General features: G+C 38.9%; 1 protein-coding gene across 7 annotated transcripts in view; it reads left to right on the plus strand.

The window, feature by feature from the left end:
* Positions 1 to 17767, plus strand: part of LOC125461272 (receptor-type tyrosine-protein phosphatase T) — a 1279761-nt gene that overhangs the window by 582611 nt on the left and 679383 nt on the right. For all 7 annotated transcript variants that reach the window (XM_048549829.2, XM_048549830.2, XM_048549831.2 and 4 more), the window contains one exon: positions 177 to 351. In XM_048549829.2, the coding sequence (XP_048405786.1) occupies positions 177 to 351 (175 nt within the window). The remainder of the gene's footprint in view (positions 1 to 176; positions 352 to 17767) is intronic.

Below are 17767 nucleotides of genomic sequence, written 5' to 3' on the forward strand. Positions count from 1 at the left end.
GAGCTGTAGGTTTTCCCAGCTCTGTAATCAGACAGCCCTAATTAAGAAGATACGTAAGCAAATTACACTAGAATATGGATATTCTGAACCACAACACTGAAACTAGTAACTATTCAGTTGAAATTTTCCTAAAAATTGTTGCATTTTCTCTTAAAGATATATTTTGTTTTGTACAGCAATGGAATGGAAAGGATACAGCATTGATGGTGACGAGGGTGGTTAACCACAGACGTTTTTCTGCCACTGTCAGTGTGGCAGATACATCACAGAAGACTACAAGTAAATATAGATGTGTGATTCGCTCAGAAGGAGGCTCAGGAGTGTCCAACTATGCAGAACTAATTGTGAAAGGTGAGCCATGGCTAATTGTGTTCTTATTGAAACCACTGAAGCACAAATTGGATAAAAGCAATAGAACGTATTATTGCAAGTCCAGTAGAGTAATGTAGTTTGTTGGTGTGTGGAAACTTCCATTGCCTTGGTTCAGTAAAATAGCTCTGATATTTGCATATATATTGTATTCATGTTATTATCATTTGATGAGGTGCCATATTGCATGCAAATAATTACAGGTGCAAAGAGCAAAATGTTTGCAGATGCATTAATTGAAAACAATCACGGTACTTACAGAGGAGACATACGCTTGAAATAATAAACTAGATATGTCAAATTTAACCTTGTGTTGGATTATTGCTGTCAAGTTGTCAGAACATTCAAAAGAATATATTACATGTTATGGTTAACATGAAAAGCATGTCAGCCTTCATCTGCCATTATACGTTGTTGGCATTACTGGTTGACAGTACTGTTGGATTGTTGAGTGTCTTTTGATTGTCTAACCTTAATTGTAGGTCTTCTACAAGTGTTCATTGGCTGATTGAAGTTTGTAGCAAGTCTTTCAAAAATAGTATAGATTTTCTGTCTTCTTTTTTAACCTCAGTTTTTGAGAAGCTGCCTGTAGACCAAATGAGAGTCAGAATATTGTTATTGCCTATTGTCAAACAGATGGCTTGGTCACAAGTACACAAAAGACCTGATGATTATCTTCATATTTGTTCTTTCTTTGGAAGTTTGAGCAAAGCATTCAGTAAACTCTGAAAGCTAAAAAATCTCTAGCTTAGAGCAGGCTACGTTATCAAAAAGATGGGCAGAGCTTAAGAAGATTCTCTGGTTCCAATTTATGTGTTCTTGCAAGAAGTTAGTTGCATCAGCAGTTTAAAGCTGAGTGATGCTCAAACAAAGAAGTAGCTTCAGACAGCACAAATGTCATGCGCAGACTTCAGGCAATTAGTGCAGGAGAAGTCCATGGAAGCCGTGATATTTCAATGTACCTGAAGGTGGGCTGAAGGAAAGCCTCAATCAGTATTTGTTTGGTGTAACTGATAACTAATTTCCCAAGCTCCAATATCTTCCTGCGAAAGAGCTTAAAATGCACCCTTAAATGAGTTCCTCACTGTGAACACAATGAAGCACAATCTCGGGGGAAGACATTGAAGAACCTTGATGTGAGCAGTCACTGAGGTAGTACTCAATGATGTTGCTTAAAAGTGGATTCCATAGTCTCAAAATGTGAAGACTTGGAATTCCATGGAAAGGTGACAAAGTTTCAGGGTGATTTTATTACCTATGAATTCACTAACATCTAAGGGACTTGCTAAGAAACCTGTAGGATTCATGTTGAGTGCATCAACCATTTAAATTGCAGTATAAAGGGGTATTCAACAATTGGTCCTTTTTCTGATATTTCCCTCATGTTAACTCTGGACGTTAGAGCAAAAATTAAATATGAATATAGATTATTTTACTGTCCAAACATTGTATATAAAGTTTAGTTTGTTTGTTTAACACTGTGTGGTATCTTGTGACATTATTCTCCTGATAAATACCTAGTATGTCAACCTTTGCCAAAGGCAAACAAAAAAGGCTTCTGACCTCTACCCAAAAAATTAATACAAATTTGATGGCTTTGTCAGGGGTCACATTACAGAGCAATATCCTTTTCAGGGCAGAGTCTGGGCAAGGTAGTGCTCTAAATTAAATTATAGAATCTCCACAGTGTATAAGCAGGCCATTTGGCTCATCGAGTTTACACTGACCCTCCAAAGAGCTTCCCACTCACGCACACCCTTACCTTATGCCTGCAACCCTGCATCCCTGTATATCATAGCTAATCCACCTACCTGGCACATCCCTAGGCACTGTGAGCAATTTAGCACGGCAATCCCACCTCCAGCTGTATGTCTTTGGATGCCTGTACCTCCATATTCTTCCTGGACACTGAGCAAATACCTGTTTTTAGTCAAATGGAAAGGGACAGGATCCTATGGTGTTTGTTAGTTTTGGCTCAGTGGGTAGTATTAGGCTGTCATCACTTGACATTATGCAGAAACAAATTAAACAGCAACTCTCAATATCTGCAAATGGGTAGCTAAATGCAGAAATTAGGCAACTATTGTCCAATTTTCCCCATTCCTCCCCAAGCCAGTAACTTCCCCGAAGCCTTTGTATTGAAATATGTGAATTATCTGAAGTTATGGTACTTAGCTGCCAAATATTACGCAACAGAAGATACACTCAAAAACGCGAGGAATTCTCCAGTCAAGCGACTTATTTTTGTAAAGATGTGCCGTGTAAATTTCATATTTTACCAAATAATTAGGAATTTGTTCTAGATGGCGGTGGTGGTAGGGATTGGTTTAGGGAAATCATCTCTATCCTTGCTGGCCATGTAAATTTTATATTTGTCTCTCAAGTCAGTGCCACTTAAGGTTGGAATGTTCTCATATTTGTGCTGTGTTCAAACAGATAGACGTGGTCTCAACATCATTTCAAACTGAGAAATTGTGTTGCGTTTCTACCATAACAGCGTACCATGATCATTGTAATATGTTTATCTAAATAAGGTGTGATCATTACAGTAGGATTATACTCAAATGTAACATGAAAAATGGGACTCGGTCAATTGGCTAGCACTAAAAACTGAAGTTAACTTTCAGATTCTGAAGGTCAAATCATTCTCAACATTTTTAAATTAGTAAAAATATATTTTCCTTCTAAAATCCCCAAGAATCAAATCCAATAATCAAAGACAGAATGGATTTCCAAGTGGAGACAGTTTTGTAAGTACAGTGCTTTAAATGTCATTTGATTTTGATTACACTGTAAATAATCTTCCCAAGTGTAATAGATTTGAAATGTGTCTTCAGCATTCGATTATATTTTTTGTTAAAACAGGCAGATGTTTTATCCAGTTTCATTAACAAAGATTTAAAATTTTGTTAAGGAAGTAACATAATTTGCACCAATTGTAATTCATTGAACTCCAATCTGAAAACAGGCAATTTGAGGTAATTTTATTTTAAGCTAACTGAAAAAAGTATATCAATGTTTAACCTGTTAATTTTGGTTGCATTTTCCTTGGAAGATCGAAGATTTATTTTAACCACAAAAAACAAAATTAGACATCAATTCAGTTTGAGCATGAATTGAGAGTTTTGGGGGAAAATAAATCGAAAAAATGATCACAACATTTCTTAATCAGAAATGTTTGCTTACTCCCCAAAATGTCATAACTAACAAGTCCAAATATTAATTTATTTATTTGACCATTTTTAGTTTTTATATGCCAACTGAAAGAGTGTACAAGTGACCTGCAATGGAGAGTGCACCAATGCTGAGTAGCGCCAAATGTTGCAGAGAAAGACTCTGAATAACCCACTTCTCAACTTTCCCAAAAGTGGTGATATTTTCACTTTTAATTACCCACATTAATTATTCCTGTTTCTTTTCAACAGCACTATGATCTGTTATCGGCATTTAAATGTTTCCAATTTTGTTACTGGACACTTTATCCTTTGAGTTCTTGTCTCTACCAAGTGGACAGATGTGATAATTTATGACATAATTATGAGAAAATCAGTAAGCTCATCTTAACATATTCTTTTCAAACCAGCTAAAATTAGTACAAATTGACTACAATTAAACCTAATTAGTCCATATTCAGTATCCAGTCACGTTGGGCTCTTGTGGCACAATGCTCATGTCCTTTGAGCCAGGAGGCTTGGGTTCATGTGCCCGCTTGCTCTGGATAGGTTGATTTTCTTTTTAAAAAAAAATGTTTATGCAATGTTTAAATAAACATACCAGGCTTTGTCATCACAGGCTGCTACCACAAGCAACCCACTGTCAGCTACTAATCGTCTCCATTAGCAGCTATTCATTCTCCCAAGAAAACCTTAGTTCGCTGTACGATTTTTCTCTCTCTTTGGGCTCTATCTTCACCTGTTGTTTACCCTTCTTCTCCCTCTCTTCTCTCCCCCCCCCCCCCCCCCCCCATCCCATCTGCTGCCATTTACTCACTACCATCTGTTCTGAAGAAGTGTTACTAGACCCAAAACGTTAACTCTGCCTTCTCCCCAGAGATGCTGAGTTTTTCAAGCAATTTCAGTTTTTTTTGTTTCTGATTTCCAGCATCCTCAGCTCTTTCAGTTTAATGTTTAAATAATATTGATAAAAATTTGGTAGAAGCATGTTAAGTAACACAGGAACCAAGCTTAGTCACATTACACAAATGCTATGTAGAGGTTTTTGTGGCTTTATGGTAATGTCCCTGCCTCTGACCCAGAAGGCATGGTTTCAAGTATTATTTGCTGCAGGCGTCCAATGATACGTTTGAGCAGGTTCATAAAAAATATTGATAAACAACAAGGAACTATAATGCCTAGGTTCAAATTTCACCTGTTCTGGGGCTGCTTCATAAAATGTCAAAACAGGTGGAATAAAAGTATCCACAAATAATAATATGAAAAGCTGTTGTGATAGTAGTAGTGTTCCTGCCTTTGGGCAAGAAGGTCCCACCTGTGCTGGAAATTCTCACAATGTGCCCCAATAGGTTGATTCACACTGTAGGTGCTTACAAATAATAAGGACTGGCAGCGCATCTGAGAAGTCTAAGACATTGGATTAATTTTCCAGTCTCTCTAGAGGCATAGGGTTGAAGTCTACTCCAGGCAATTATGTGAAAAGTTTCTCATTCAATCGCTTTAGTATCTTCTTATAGGAGGCTTCTGGTACAATAGTGGTGTCCCTATCTCGTGACAAGGAGTAGTGGGTTCAAGTTCAAACTTCTACAGAGACATATGTCTACAAATATTGCCAAAAATATAATGCAGCAATCATATTGTATGAAAAATCTGCACTCACATTAGCAACAACAAATTAAATACAAACTGGTAAAATGTTGCTATCCACAGTCATAAATTCCCGATTAAACTTTAGACAAAAATGGTCCATCTGTGTCAGATGTTTCCAACACCTCAGAAGAGGACTGTCATTTTCAGTTTCTGCAATGTAAGCTATGTGTCTTTTAGAATTGTGCAGTACATTTGGGAGGAAAGATGCATATTATTCATTTTCATTGAATAAAAATGCCCAGCATCAATGGTTGGAAACAATTTTAAACTTAGCTGCAAAGCAAAAATATTGTACAATTTATGTTTTATACTTCTACAGTGGTAGCATTGCATAATATATAACTTCTGGGCTCAAGCAGTCTGACCTCTTCCATGGCTAAACCTATTAGGCAAATGGGACTTTACCCCCCATCCAGACAATGGCCTATAAAATTGGCAGTGCAGTGTTGATTTTTGGGTGCTGACTGACCTACTATTCTCCTACAATTCCATGCCTCTAACATGGCTAATCAAGTACACATTTTTGTTTTATTTCTAATGGAAAAGAAAATCGGTATTTAGGTTTCACTCCACAAGCTGGAGTAAGACTATGATCCCTGGAATGGTAGGTTTAACGTATGATGAACGGCTAAGGATCCTGGGATTGTACTCATTAGAGTTTAGAAGGTTATGGGGAGATCTAATAGAAACTTACAAGATAATGTATGGTTTAGAAGGAGTGGACGCTAGGAAGTTGTTTCTGTTGGGGGGGAGACTAGGACCCATGGGCACCGCCTTAAAATTAGAGGGGGTAAATTTAAAACTGAAATGAGACGACATTTCTTCAGCCAGAGAGTGGTGGGTTTGTGGAATTCATTGCCGCAGAGTGCAGTGGAGGCCGGGACGTTAGATGCCTTCAAGGCAGAGATCGACAAATTCTTCATCTCACAAGGAATCAAGGGCTACGGGGAGAGTGCAGGGAAGTGGTGTTGAAATGCCCATCAGCCAAGATTTAAATGGCGGAGTGGAGTTGATGGGCCGAATGGCCTTACTTCCATTCCTATGTCTTCTGGTCTTATAGTCTTATGTATGTTTTCAAAAGAAACACTTTTCCATATGCAATTGGGGAGGCAATGGCCTAGTGATATTACCGCTGGACTGTTAATCCAGAGACCCAGATAACATTCTGGGGACCCAGGTTCGAATCCTGCCATGGCAGATGGTAGAATTTGAATTCGATAAAAATATCTGGAATTAAGAATCTGATGATGACTATGAATCCATTGCCGATTGTCAGAAAGAAACCATCTGGTTCATTAATGACCTTTAGGGAAGGAAATTGCCATCCTTACCTGGTCTGGCCTACATATGACTCTGGAACCACAGCAATGTGGGTGACTCTGAACTGCCTTCTGGGCAATTAGGGATTGGCAATAAATGCTGCCTGGTCAATGACATGCTCATCCCGTAAATGAGTCAAGAAAAAAATACAAAAGGCTCCATTATAAGATCAAAGCATGACTAGTCAGCAGAGCCAAGTGAGCTCTGCATTTATGGTGATACCATACCAATTTGGTTTCCACATTGCATTACACTCACCCAAGTTTACTCTCCCATAAGTTCCTCAGGCCTTCCATGAGGTGCATTTTCTCTGCACCACCATTTTATTCCCATGCATTCAAGAATTGAGATATCAGAATTTCTACAGAAATGCTCATATTTCTTCATTTCAACAATGCTGTGCCCTCAAGTTAAAATATGGTCAGAAAAAAATAGTTTAATGTTGTCAGTAAAGTGTCAGAATTGGTTCAGGGGTAGAACTCTTGTCTCTTTGTCAACAGATGCAAGTTGTGGCTTTTCTCAGGTTTGAGTACAAAACTTTGGCAGTATGGCACTGTCAGAAAAGTTGCCTTTCAAATAAGGTCTTTTTATGAAACCTCCTCTGTAACCTTAGAGGATGACAGAAGATCTTAGAGCACTATTCAAAGAAAAACAGGCAGATACCCAGCCAAGATTAATTCTTGATCCAACTAAAGAGTTTCATAATTTATCATATGCTGTTTGTCGGACATGCTAAGTGCAGGTTAACTGCTGCTGTTTCCTCACGTTGCACAATCCCTATACTTAAAATATAATTCATTATCTATTGAACGTTTTAGAATCTCCTGAGGTCATGGTAAGCAGCGTTTAATGGAAGGTTGTTCTTTTGCACCCAGAAGTAATAGCTGCTGTTTTATTAATTAAATGTTAGAAGCCAAGTTCAGTTTTAATTGGCCCAATAAAACTGATTTAATTTATGTTCTGCATTTCAGTGGTACACCTTATTACGTTAAGTAACTAAGCAAAGAGAAGCCTTATACTTATGTGTATGTTCCATATGAAGAGAAGCATTGTTTGCAAATGTTTATTATTATTCTGGGTAGCAGCATATTTAATGCTTGTGGAGCATTGGCCAAAGAATTGTCGATTTTCACCAATCTGCAGTCTCTTTGAGGGTGCTTCAGAATAGGAGGATATCCATATCTACAGGATATAGTAATACATTTTAATACTTTGCAGACCACCACTTCCTCCTTTGAGAGCCATCTCTGGTTAGCTGTAAACTTTAATGGCATATTGCCATTTTGTTTTATTATGCCTATTATTTTGAATTGAATGAACTACAGATGGGGAAAAAAAAGCCTCAAATGTTGAGCAGCAACATGTTCCCTTGTGATGAAATCAGTCATCTTATGTCATTATTTTTTATTGGGTGATCATGCTTCCATGAAGTTTGACTCGCCGCATTATGCCGTGATGTGAAATGGCCTGAATGAAAATGAAACACAATATAAATTTTGGATGAGCAATGTCCTTCAATGTGTTGCAGCTCATTCTTCCATAATATCAACCCCAGTAACAATCTATTTTTTAATCAGCCAAGTATCTTAGCCTTCATAACACATACTGCTATTCTATATAACTCTGAACATACACCTTCTTGTCCTATTGCTGTGAAGGTATTGCTTCAAATTTCTTTCTGCTAAGTATGTTATACATTTCTAAAAATCCATATTTGAGGGGCCTCTTTCTGAGATTGAAGAAATCTGGCTTATTGTGATATTCACATAGCGGTTCCCTGTGACATGTTTAATTTCTTCATCTGCCTCTACAGTGCATCTGAGCTTTAGATGAACATGCCTTGACGGTCAAACATGCCTGCTTTGCCATCTGTGGCTCTGTACAATGCTAGTGCTCCTCTGGGAATTTGAACTCGACTAATTTAGCAATGCAACCCAGGATTCAATATGTTCTGTTTGTTCAACCAACATCTTTCAACATTTCCATTAGCGAGTTTCAACCCACTGATAAAATGGACAAGCCTTTCATTTTTAGCTCTTTCACTGCAGTAATTAGCAGTTATCCTTTTAAATTACTTTTAAATTCTTGATTCCCTGCCCTGAGTTCCAAGTTTTGTTTTTCAAACTTGTTCAATGACCAAGTTTGACTAATCTGCAACTCCAATGTATTATTTTTATAAATGTTGTCTTATTCTGTAACAATTGTGTTGTCTGCTAACCTAAAAGATAATGACATGCACCTCAGCACAAATGCAGTGTTTATTGGCTGAAAAATGTAAACGGGACCCATGTTTGTGGGAGATGAGTACTGGAAACAGTATTTAATGACAGCCTGCACCTCTCAAAAATCAAGGTGTATTCTAGCTGCAGAAGTGGCTCTCTGTAGTAAAAGTAGAATTAATGAACAGGAAAAACATTGGAAATGGCACAACAGTTCATGCAGCGTACCCTCTGCTTTTGGATGCAGAGGTACACTGGAGGAGAGAGTTCCTCTCTCCCAGGATATGCTCCAGGCAGAAATGAAGAAGGAAACCATTAATACCTATAACAACAATCTAGCCTCTGGAGTGAATGTAAGATGTTTAATGACCTTGTGAGGGGGCTGAGGTCAATGAGTGCATCTTCAGTACCATTTCCTTACAAGGGAACAGTAGCTTCTTGCACTATTCCTTTCGTAACCCCTTTATTCACCCATCAACAATATGATTCACAGCTCAAAATCATATTCTCATCACATCCTAATATAATGCAAGTCTGCATTTCATGGCTTGCAAACACAATCAACTGTTCTAATGTTGGAGGCATTTTCCAAAACCCCACATTAAATCTCACTGACAAACTGATGCTCCTCTTCATGCAAAAAAATTAGTGGCAACAGCACCTGAACTGACAGGGGCAGGCATGGCTACATGTCCTTGCATCCATGAGGGAAATGATACTGACAATCATTAGTGAGACCACAGCCAGAATCTGGATTAAAAATGTTTTGGATGACAGTGTACACCCACCTAGCCCCTCTTCCATGTCTAATGCCCCATTATCTCACCTTCTTTTAGAATTTATAGGCTGCAGGTCCAGACACCGTGAAATCTCCCTCTGTTTCTCACCATGCACTCTACTTTCATCTATTCAGAAGGTTTGAACTGAAGCATAGAGGCAAGATCTGCACTTTCTTTTAGCAATTTAATCCCAAGACTTGAGAGTAGGTTGGAAGTATTCCTGCATTTGGGATAGAAAGCAGGGTTGGGGAACCTGCCACCACCTTAACTCCCTGCAATTCTGTCAGGGATGGGAAGGCCATTCCACATAGAAGTCAATTGAGGCCCTAAAAATGTGCAATTAACAGCCAATAGTGATGACAGTGTTGGTGGTGGAGCAAGGAGCATTTTGAGCAAGCACTTTGAAAGAGCAAAACTCCACCCCTCCCTTCCCCGGACGTCCCTGACAGGTTGGGGTAACACCAATTTGTTTATCTCTTCTCCAGAGCCGCCTCTATGGTTGCTGACCCAATGCAACTGAATTCTCAGTAGTGCTGACCACTATCCCTGATCAGTTAGCAATTCTTGGATGCAGGATGTCTGCCTTAAAGGGCCAGTCATGCTGGGGTTGCCTCTGGTTTTGCAGCCCAATTTTAGGGCCAGCATTTCTGCCATTTTTATTTAAGATTCAGCTCAGTGAGTCTTCAGGCATGAGTGGACCTGATCCCACTGCTGCGGTGCTAAGGAACAGCTGTGTCAACTCCCTGAAGGTGAGCTTACACATAACATCTGGCACAGAGGTCTCAGATCAGAACTTTGTTTTGAGCTAGTGGAGCATGTAGGAGGGAGTGTTGCTGGTGCTTGTTCCACGAGACGTGTGTTCTTCGTTAGAAATGGTGGAGGAAATGTGGACTGGGAGTGGACTTCTGGCCACTGAGACCATCAGATGTCACTGGCACCTTCAGGAGACAAGATATACAGATGAGATCAGTTTTGAAGACCAAACATGTTAAGTGTTCATTTAATGTGGCAGTAAAGAGAAGGTAGCCTGGTAATAGTTGCTGGATCATGGAGGTTGACACCACATAAATTGCCACCCTTGAACCAGAGTTCACTCTTCTTAGAGGGTGCAAACCTAATGGTGGGCACCCCACCACCAATCCTGGCTGTCTCCTCCCTATTGTGCCCCATTTTCACTTGGAAATAATTCAAAGGGAGGGACCAAGTGTGACGTATGTGCATGTCACAGCTCTTTGTACTAGTACGATTATGGAAAGTTAGTGCGCTGTCATGAGTGAATGAGTAGGTGGCACAGAGACTATGCAAGATTACTTGTGTGTTTGTGTGTGTGTGTAGGGGCAGATGGGGAAAAAAGATGGGCTTTGGGCAGTTGAGAGCAAGGGAAGATATTGATTATGACAGTGAATGTGGTAGAGCATGAAACTTGGTGGGAGTAGGTACAGTAGCAACATTGGAAGAAGTGAGGTCCTTGTGGATCAGAGAACGTTATTGACCTTTTGCAATGTTGTTGGGTGTGCCTGTAGACTCTGGAGACCACATTAACATTGGTCGCAACCTCAAACCAGTCTGGCGTAGACTTGCGATGTAGTCTCTTCTGCTGGCCCAAGTAGAAGCAGGCAGCCCTCTTTTACACCACCCTACCCACCAGGAACTCCAGGTCTTTGACTGCAAATGAAGTGATGATCTTCCTTTTGTCTAACATTATGTGGGGCAAACTACAGCAATGATGCAGGGAAGCTCCAGACTCCCAGGTACAAAACTGTGCTTTAAAAATGGCACCCATGTCAGAGATCCCAGAGGATTTCATTACAATGGCAAGTATTTGTGCCTACAGTGAGTGGGACAACATCCAGGGCACCAGAGGACAATGGTGGGTATGGAATGAGGTGAGTTTTGGGAAAGTTACATGCTAAAACCCACTTGGTGTTGCAGTCAAAAAGCTTCCACGAGACTCACCAAAATGACTCTCAGCTCACTTCAGGTAAAACTCTGCCCTGTAAGTATGGTCAGCAAGATCTATACAATATAAAATTAGCATGGTGAGATGAAGTGTAATTGTGAAATTAAAAGAAGCTGCAAATATAGTGTGTGTAAAATAAAAACAAAACTATTTCAAAAGAACTTTTCAAAATGATGCTGAAGGAAAGAAAATCTTGGTTATAAATCATTTGTTCAAATTAATTGAGTCTTAATGTCAAGGCAGTTGAAGTGCTCCATTGATGAGAATAATAATAAGAAAAATATTACAGTGAACAGTTCATACAGTAAAGAAATATTAACACTGACCATTTGGATTTATTCAAGCCTTTATAGATTGAGACAAAACAATGACAGGGGTATGTCTTTCTTTTCCAGACAGGACAAAGCGGGAGACATTGTCTACTTGGACTTCAATAAAGCCTTTGGCAAGGTTCCACATGGTAGACTAATTAGAAGAGTTAGGTCACATAGGATTCAGAGTGAGCCTGCCATTTGGATACATCATTGGTTTAACCGCAGGAAGCAGAGTGTACTGGTAGAGGGTTGCTTTTTGGACTGGAGATCTGTGACCAGTGGGTGTTCCACAGGGATTGGTGCTCTATCTGCTTTTGTTTGTCATGCGTATAAATGATTTTGATGAGAATATCGAAAGTATGGTTCGTAAATTTGTGGATGATGCCAAGATTGATGGCACAGTAGACAAGGAAGACTATTATCTTATTATCAAAAGACCTTGATCACTTGGGTCAGGTGGGCTGAAGAGTGGCAAATGGAGTTTAATTTCGATAAGTGTGAGGTAGTACATTTTGCTAAAACAAATAAAGACAAGACTTGTGTAATTAAAAGTAGGGCCTTAGGCGTATTGTAGAATAGAGAGACCTAGGGGTTCAGGTGCATAATTCTTTTAAGTTTGCATCACCTACAGACGGGCTGGATAAAAAAGCATTCAGCAGGCTTGCCTTCATTGCTCAGACCACTGAACATAGGACTTGGGACATTATATTGATGTTGTGAAAAATGTTGGCGGGGCTTCTTCCGGTGTGTCCAGTTTTGTTCACCCTACTATAGGAAGTATATTATTAAGCTGGACAGGGTTCAGAAGAGTTTTATTGGGATGTTGCTGGGAATGGAGGGTTTGAGTTTAAGGAGAAGCCAGATAAGCTGGGATGTTTTTCACCGGACCATAAGAGATTGAGAGGTGACCTTGTGGAGGGCTGTAAAATCATGATGTATATAGATAAGGTGAATGGCAGGTGTCTTTTCCCTATGGTGGAGGATTTCAAGACTAGGGGGCATATTTTTACGGTGAGAAGAGAGATTTAAGAAGGGCATGAGAGACCATTTTTTTACACAGTGCTTCATGTGTGAAATGAATTTCCAGAGGAAGTGGTGGATGTGGCTACAGTGACAATGCTTAAAAGACTTTTATTAAGTACATGAATCGGAAATGTTTGGAGGGATGTGGACCAAGCACAGCCAGCTGTGACTTGTTTAGTTTTGGATTATGGTCAACATGAACTGGATGGACTGAAGTGTCTGCTTCCCTTCTTGATTCTATGACTCTGTGACAATATAGTTTACAAATAAATTGAATTATGCTTCATGACAAGCAAGGATTTTTTGTGCCGCAAAAATTCCTAAACAATGGCTAAGTGATTTTCCTGCATGTGAATTTAAAACATTACTTAGATAAATCCTATTGATTGCTTTGAGGCATAAAGAAGAGGATTATTCAGTTAGCACTAAATCTATGATAATAATGTCTCACTGCTTTTTATTACAATGCTTGTTGAGCTGATTAAAGATCAGATTATTTGGATATTTAATCTGTGCTCTGCAGGGCTTATATTACATGCTACACCAATTAGTTATAAGTTTTTGTTGAAATCAACTTCGCAAATCAAATAGCAAAAGTAACAATTGAGTGGGAGCAAATGTACATGTTGGGCATTGTAAATGACCTGTCACGTTAGATTTCCTATTGAAATATTGCTGAATTCCGAAGTGTGTGTAATGAACCAAATAACCAAATAAAATAAGCCTCGGTTTAAATTGATTGTAGTGCAAAATGAAAAAGATCTTTAGTAGAAATGGATGAGTCAAAACACAGAAGTGGATTTAATCAAGAAGTAATTTATGTTTTTTGTTGTATCACAGTAAGATATTGACAGAGCTACCCAGAGATTGATGTAAATGAATTAGTTTGAAGTATTTTACTTTAGGACACACTGCAATCTATACTGTACTGACATTGTAATTCCTCAAGATAACTACACGGGCATAATTACAAATGTTCATTTTTTTTTACAAAGAAATCACAGAAAGGAAGATCCTATATTTGTTTCTTGCATACAAATGACAGCTGGTGACAACAATTCATGAACATACACATATATCCATACCACATATTATGACTTGGGCTGTACCTAATGTGCAAATGTGATTTGCCTTAAGGATATGGGAACATGACAACTTGATATAATTGACTGAATTGACCAAACCAGCAAAGTGTCAACTTCAGAATGTTATGCAGGAAGTTTCTCTGTGAGCTCCAGCAAGTTTTCTCTGACAATTCTCTATTTCTCACCTTGTTACATGTGCAGTGTTTGTGCTGTTGTATGCTGACCAGTGCAGAAGTACTTGTTGCTGGGACTTTCTAAGAGTTGTGCCCCGAATCATGTTTCACCTTGCACCTGATCAAACATTACCAGCTAGGAATGGTAGTTCATTGTACTTGCAAGTGGGAGAGAAGTGAAAAGCTTATGATAGTGCAATTATAAATGTATTGCCTTTTCACATCATCACAAGTCTGATTGTCTGTTGTTGTAACTGCATTTACAAGATTGAAACAAAAGACACTACCAGAGCTTAGTACCACACAATGTTAAAGCTGTGTGTGAAGGTGTTGCTACTCTTTTTCTAATATCCAAAGCAGTTTAACTTCTTTTCATTGTACAATGTGGGGGCATCACAGCACATGTTGGTCTGTTGACACTCTGTAAGCTCTTCTGCACCCAGTACATGACATCTTGCCTGCTCCAATTGTGCAGAACGCAGCATCAAATAACTAGGTTGCACATTTTGTTTGGAGTATACTTCAAGACCCTCCCTAGACCAAGCAACAGAACTTCACCTTCAGGAGGTTTATCATTTGCTCCATGATGGCCCTGGTAGAAGATTGGCTGCATTGTATCTGCGTCCGGCCTCAGTCAGGAATTGTGTAATGGTGTCATCGACCATGGGTTGCAAATGGTAGCCCCTTTCTCCTAGATATCCTTCTAAGGTATTTACCGCTTGAAATGAGAGTGAAACATGAGAGTTCTCAAGGGCGTAAGCATCAGCAGCTTTCAAAGATGTGCAGCTTAGGTAGAATGGCCATGCCAAATTGCCCATAGTATCCAGGGATGTACAGGCTAGGTGGATTAGCCATGGGAAATTCAGGGATATGGGGAATTGGCAGGGGTGTGGGTCTGGGCGGAATGCTTTTCAGACTGTCAATGTGAACTCGACAGGCCAGCTTCCACATTGCAGGGGTTCTGTGATTCTATGTTTGAGGCTATTTGGTGCAGAGTTCTAAGATTTGGCATCTATGATCACAGGTGACTTGTACATTTACTGAATGAAAGCCTTTTCTATTGAAGTCTGCCAAGTTTTATCTCTTGGTGTTCTCAATGTGACATGTACAGTCTACAGCACCCTGGAACTATGTTGGCAAAGCCTACTGTCAGGGCTGTAGCACTGGCCTTGTCATGGAAAAACTAGATAAAGTGGTGTGATCTACATAAATTTTATTGGTAATAGTCTTGCTGCATTTGTGGTTTGAGGATTGAGAGATCGCACGCAGGACTCCAGTCGATCTTTGGAAGCAGTCAATCGCATTAAAACTTAATGCAGCTGCCATATTGACAAGTACTGGGGTAGGATCAGTATTCACCTATTCAGGTTACAGGTCTTGCTCCAGCAGATGACACTGGTCAATGATGGAATCATAGGTCATCCTCAGTCAGTTACAGCAACAAACTCACTCAGCTGGAGGTAAAGATTTCAAGGACAATAAAATCTGGGTCTTTTTGGTGGGATCTTCAGCTGCAACATTTTCATATAGAGGCTGTATGGGAGGGTAGTTGGTAGAGGTTGGTGCTGATCCTGAGCTTGTTGGTATATTTGTTCCTCCACTATATCCCTGTACCTGACCCTTTGACATAGAGGCCTTTAGTATATAATAGTAGTTCGTAAGTGTGGTAAGACTTTAGAAATCTTGTCCCCATACCACACTCAAGAAAGACAACATTACATATAAAAATACATTGTGAAATACTTACAAGTCAAGATCAGAGGTTTTTATTCCTCTTGCTTCTATGTGAAATAGGTTGATGTGTGTTTTCCCCAAACCCTCATTGAGGTCCAACTGAAAAATAATCCACAACAAATTCAAAACTGCATTAAAGCTTGCTCATGCATTCAAACTTGAGGGAAGATGGTCACAATGCATCCACACTCAAGGAAAAATGTTCAAAATAAATTGGAAAGAGGTTACAATTTAAGAATGCCTTAAAAAAAAATCAAAAACATGGATATGAGTGACATAAATCATGTCTAAGTGTAGAAAATCAGTATCTTGTGAAGGTATCTTTCTTTTAGGCATTTAGATTTAAATGAGAACCATTGGCTAGATTTGCAGAAATCTTTCTGAAGTTGATAAAGCTGCAGCCAGAAAATATTGGTGTTGTGATTTAGTCTACGTTTCACAAATGCAGAGTTTCTTCCAGACAAATGTTTTTGAAGAGATTAAAGCCTGAAATAGCTTTGCTCAACCCAGGATGTGTTTTGTTTTCCTCTGTACAACACCAGTTGCAGTATATTTGGATGTTGAAGAGCTCATTAGATATTAACAATTAACTAGATTTACAGAGGCTACAGTTCACCTCTTCAGAACCTAGGATGTGGGGTGAGTGAAAGAAGAAGATGGCCATGCTCTCTATCCATTAAAGAGTCCATTTCAACTCAACTATTAATGTCTGTTCCTTCAGCCAGGGGTCCAGTGTTATCGACACATTATTTAAATGATAAAAATCAAGGATCAGAGGACATCCAAAGGGATGCAAGTATAACTGCACATGATAAAACTTGCAAAAATTTATCAATAAAACATAGTGTAAAATTTGTCATTATTCTCTATCCCTCGACTTAGAAAGGACCCAGATCATACAAACTATCCAAGCAACACAAATCTCCAGTAACACCACACTGTACAATACAATGATAAGTTCTGGGCGACAGAAACAGAAGTTGTTGCTGGAAAAGCTCAGAGAGCCTGGCAGCATCTGTGAAGAAAAATCAGTTCAGTCCAGTGACCCTTCCTCTGTTCTGGGCACTTTATTTTGAAAGCTTGGGAATGAATGCAGTATAGATCCAGTAGAAATGGTACCAGATTCTAGTGTTTATGTTTTAAAGAAAGACTAGATCATTTGGGCCTGTATTTTACAGAATTAAGTTGTTAAAGGAACAATTTTGTGAGGTTTCAAGAATTTTGGAAGGAATTGGGGACATTATTGGTAATGTTTTCTGTTGACATTAATGCCTAAGACTAGAGATTATCATCTTTGAAGCAGAATCAAACCATTCACGTCAGAATTTAGGAACAACTCTGTCACAAAAATGCACTGGATGCTCGATGAATTAACCATTTTTCAAGACAGATCAGTAGACTCTTTCCAGCTGAAGACATTAAGGGATAGAGAGCAAAGGAGGGTGAATGGAGTTCAGATGCAGTTCATCCATGACCTGATTAAGTAATGGAACAAGCTTGAAGGGCTGAATGGCTGAGTTTTGTTGCTGTGTTTTTATTCAAGATATGACACATATAACTCAATGTGCAAAGCACTGTCTCAGTTCCTATAAAATTCACAATACAAATTGCCATATAAATCATTATATAAAATACTGTATAAGTCACCATATAAAGTATTGCAGGAGTTGCGTAAATCAGGCTAAGCACTAAGTAACTGGCTATATACCAGCCATTAAACAAGTCCTCATATAATGTGCTATTGAATCACTACATAACATGCCTTATAAGTTGCTTATATAGTCTAAATTAATGCTTAAAAATGATTACATAGCTATTAACCTTTTTTTAAGCCCATCATGAAGTGAAAGAGGCACAATAACTCATAGAAGTGAAATGTGAATGTAAACATTTATTTGGTTTGAGTTGTTTATATTAAACCAAGTGCTAGAAAAAATTCTAATTATAAATATTAAATAGTGGCTGTTT

The sequence above is a fragment of the Stegostoma tigrinum genome, chromosome 19, assembly GCF_030684315.1.
Source record: "Stegostoma tigrinum isolate sSteTig4 chromosome 19, sSteTig4.hap1, whole genome shotgun sequence".
NCBI lineage: Eukaryota > Metazoa > Chordata > Chondrichthyes > Orectolobiformes > Stegostomatidae > Stegostoma > Stegostoma tigrinum.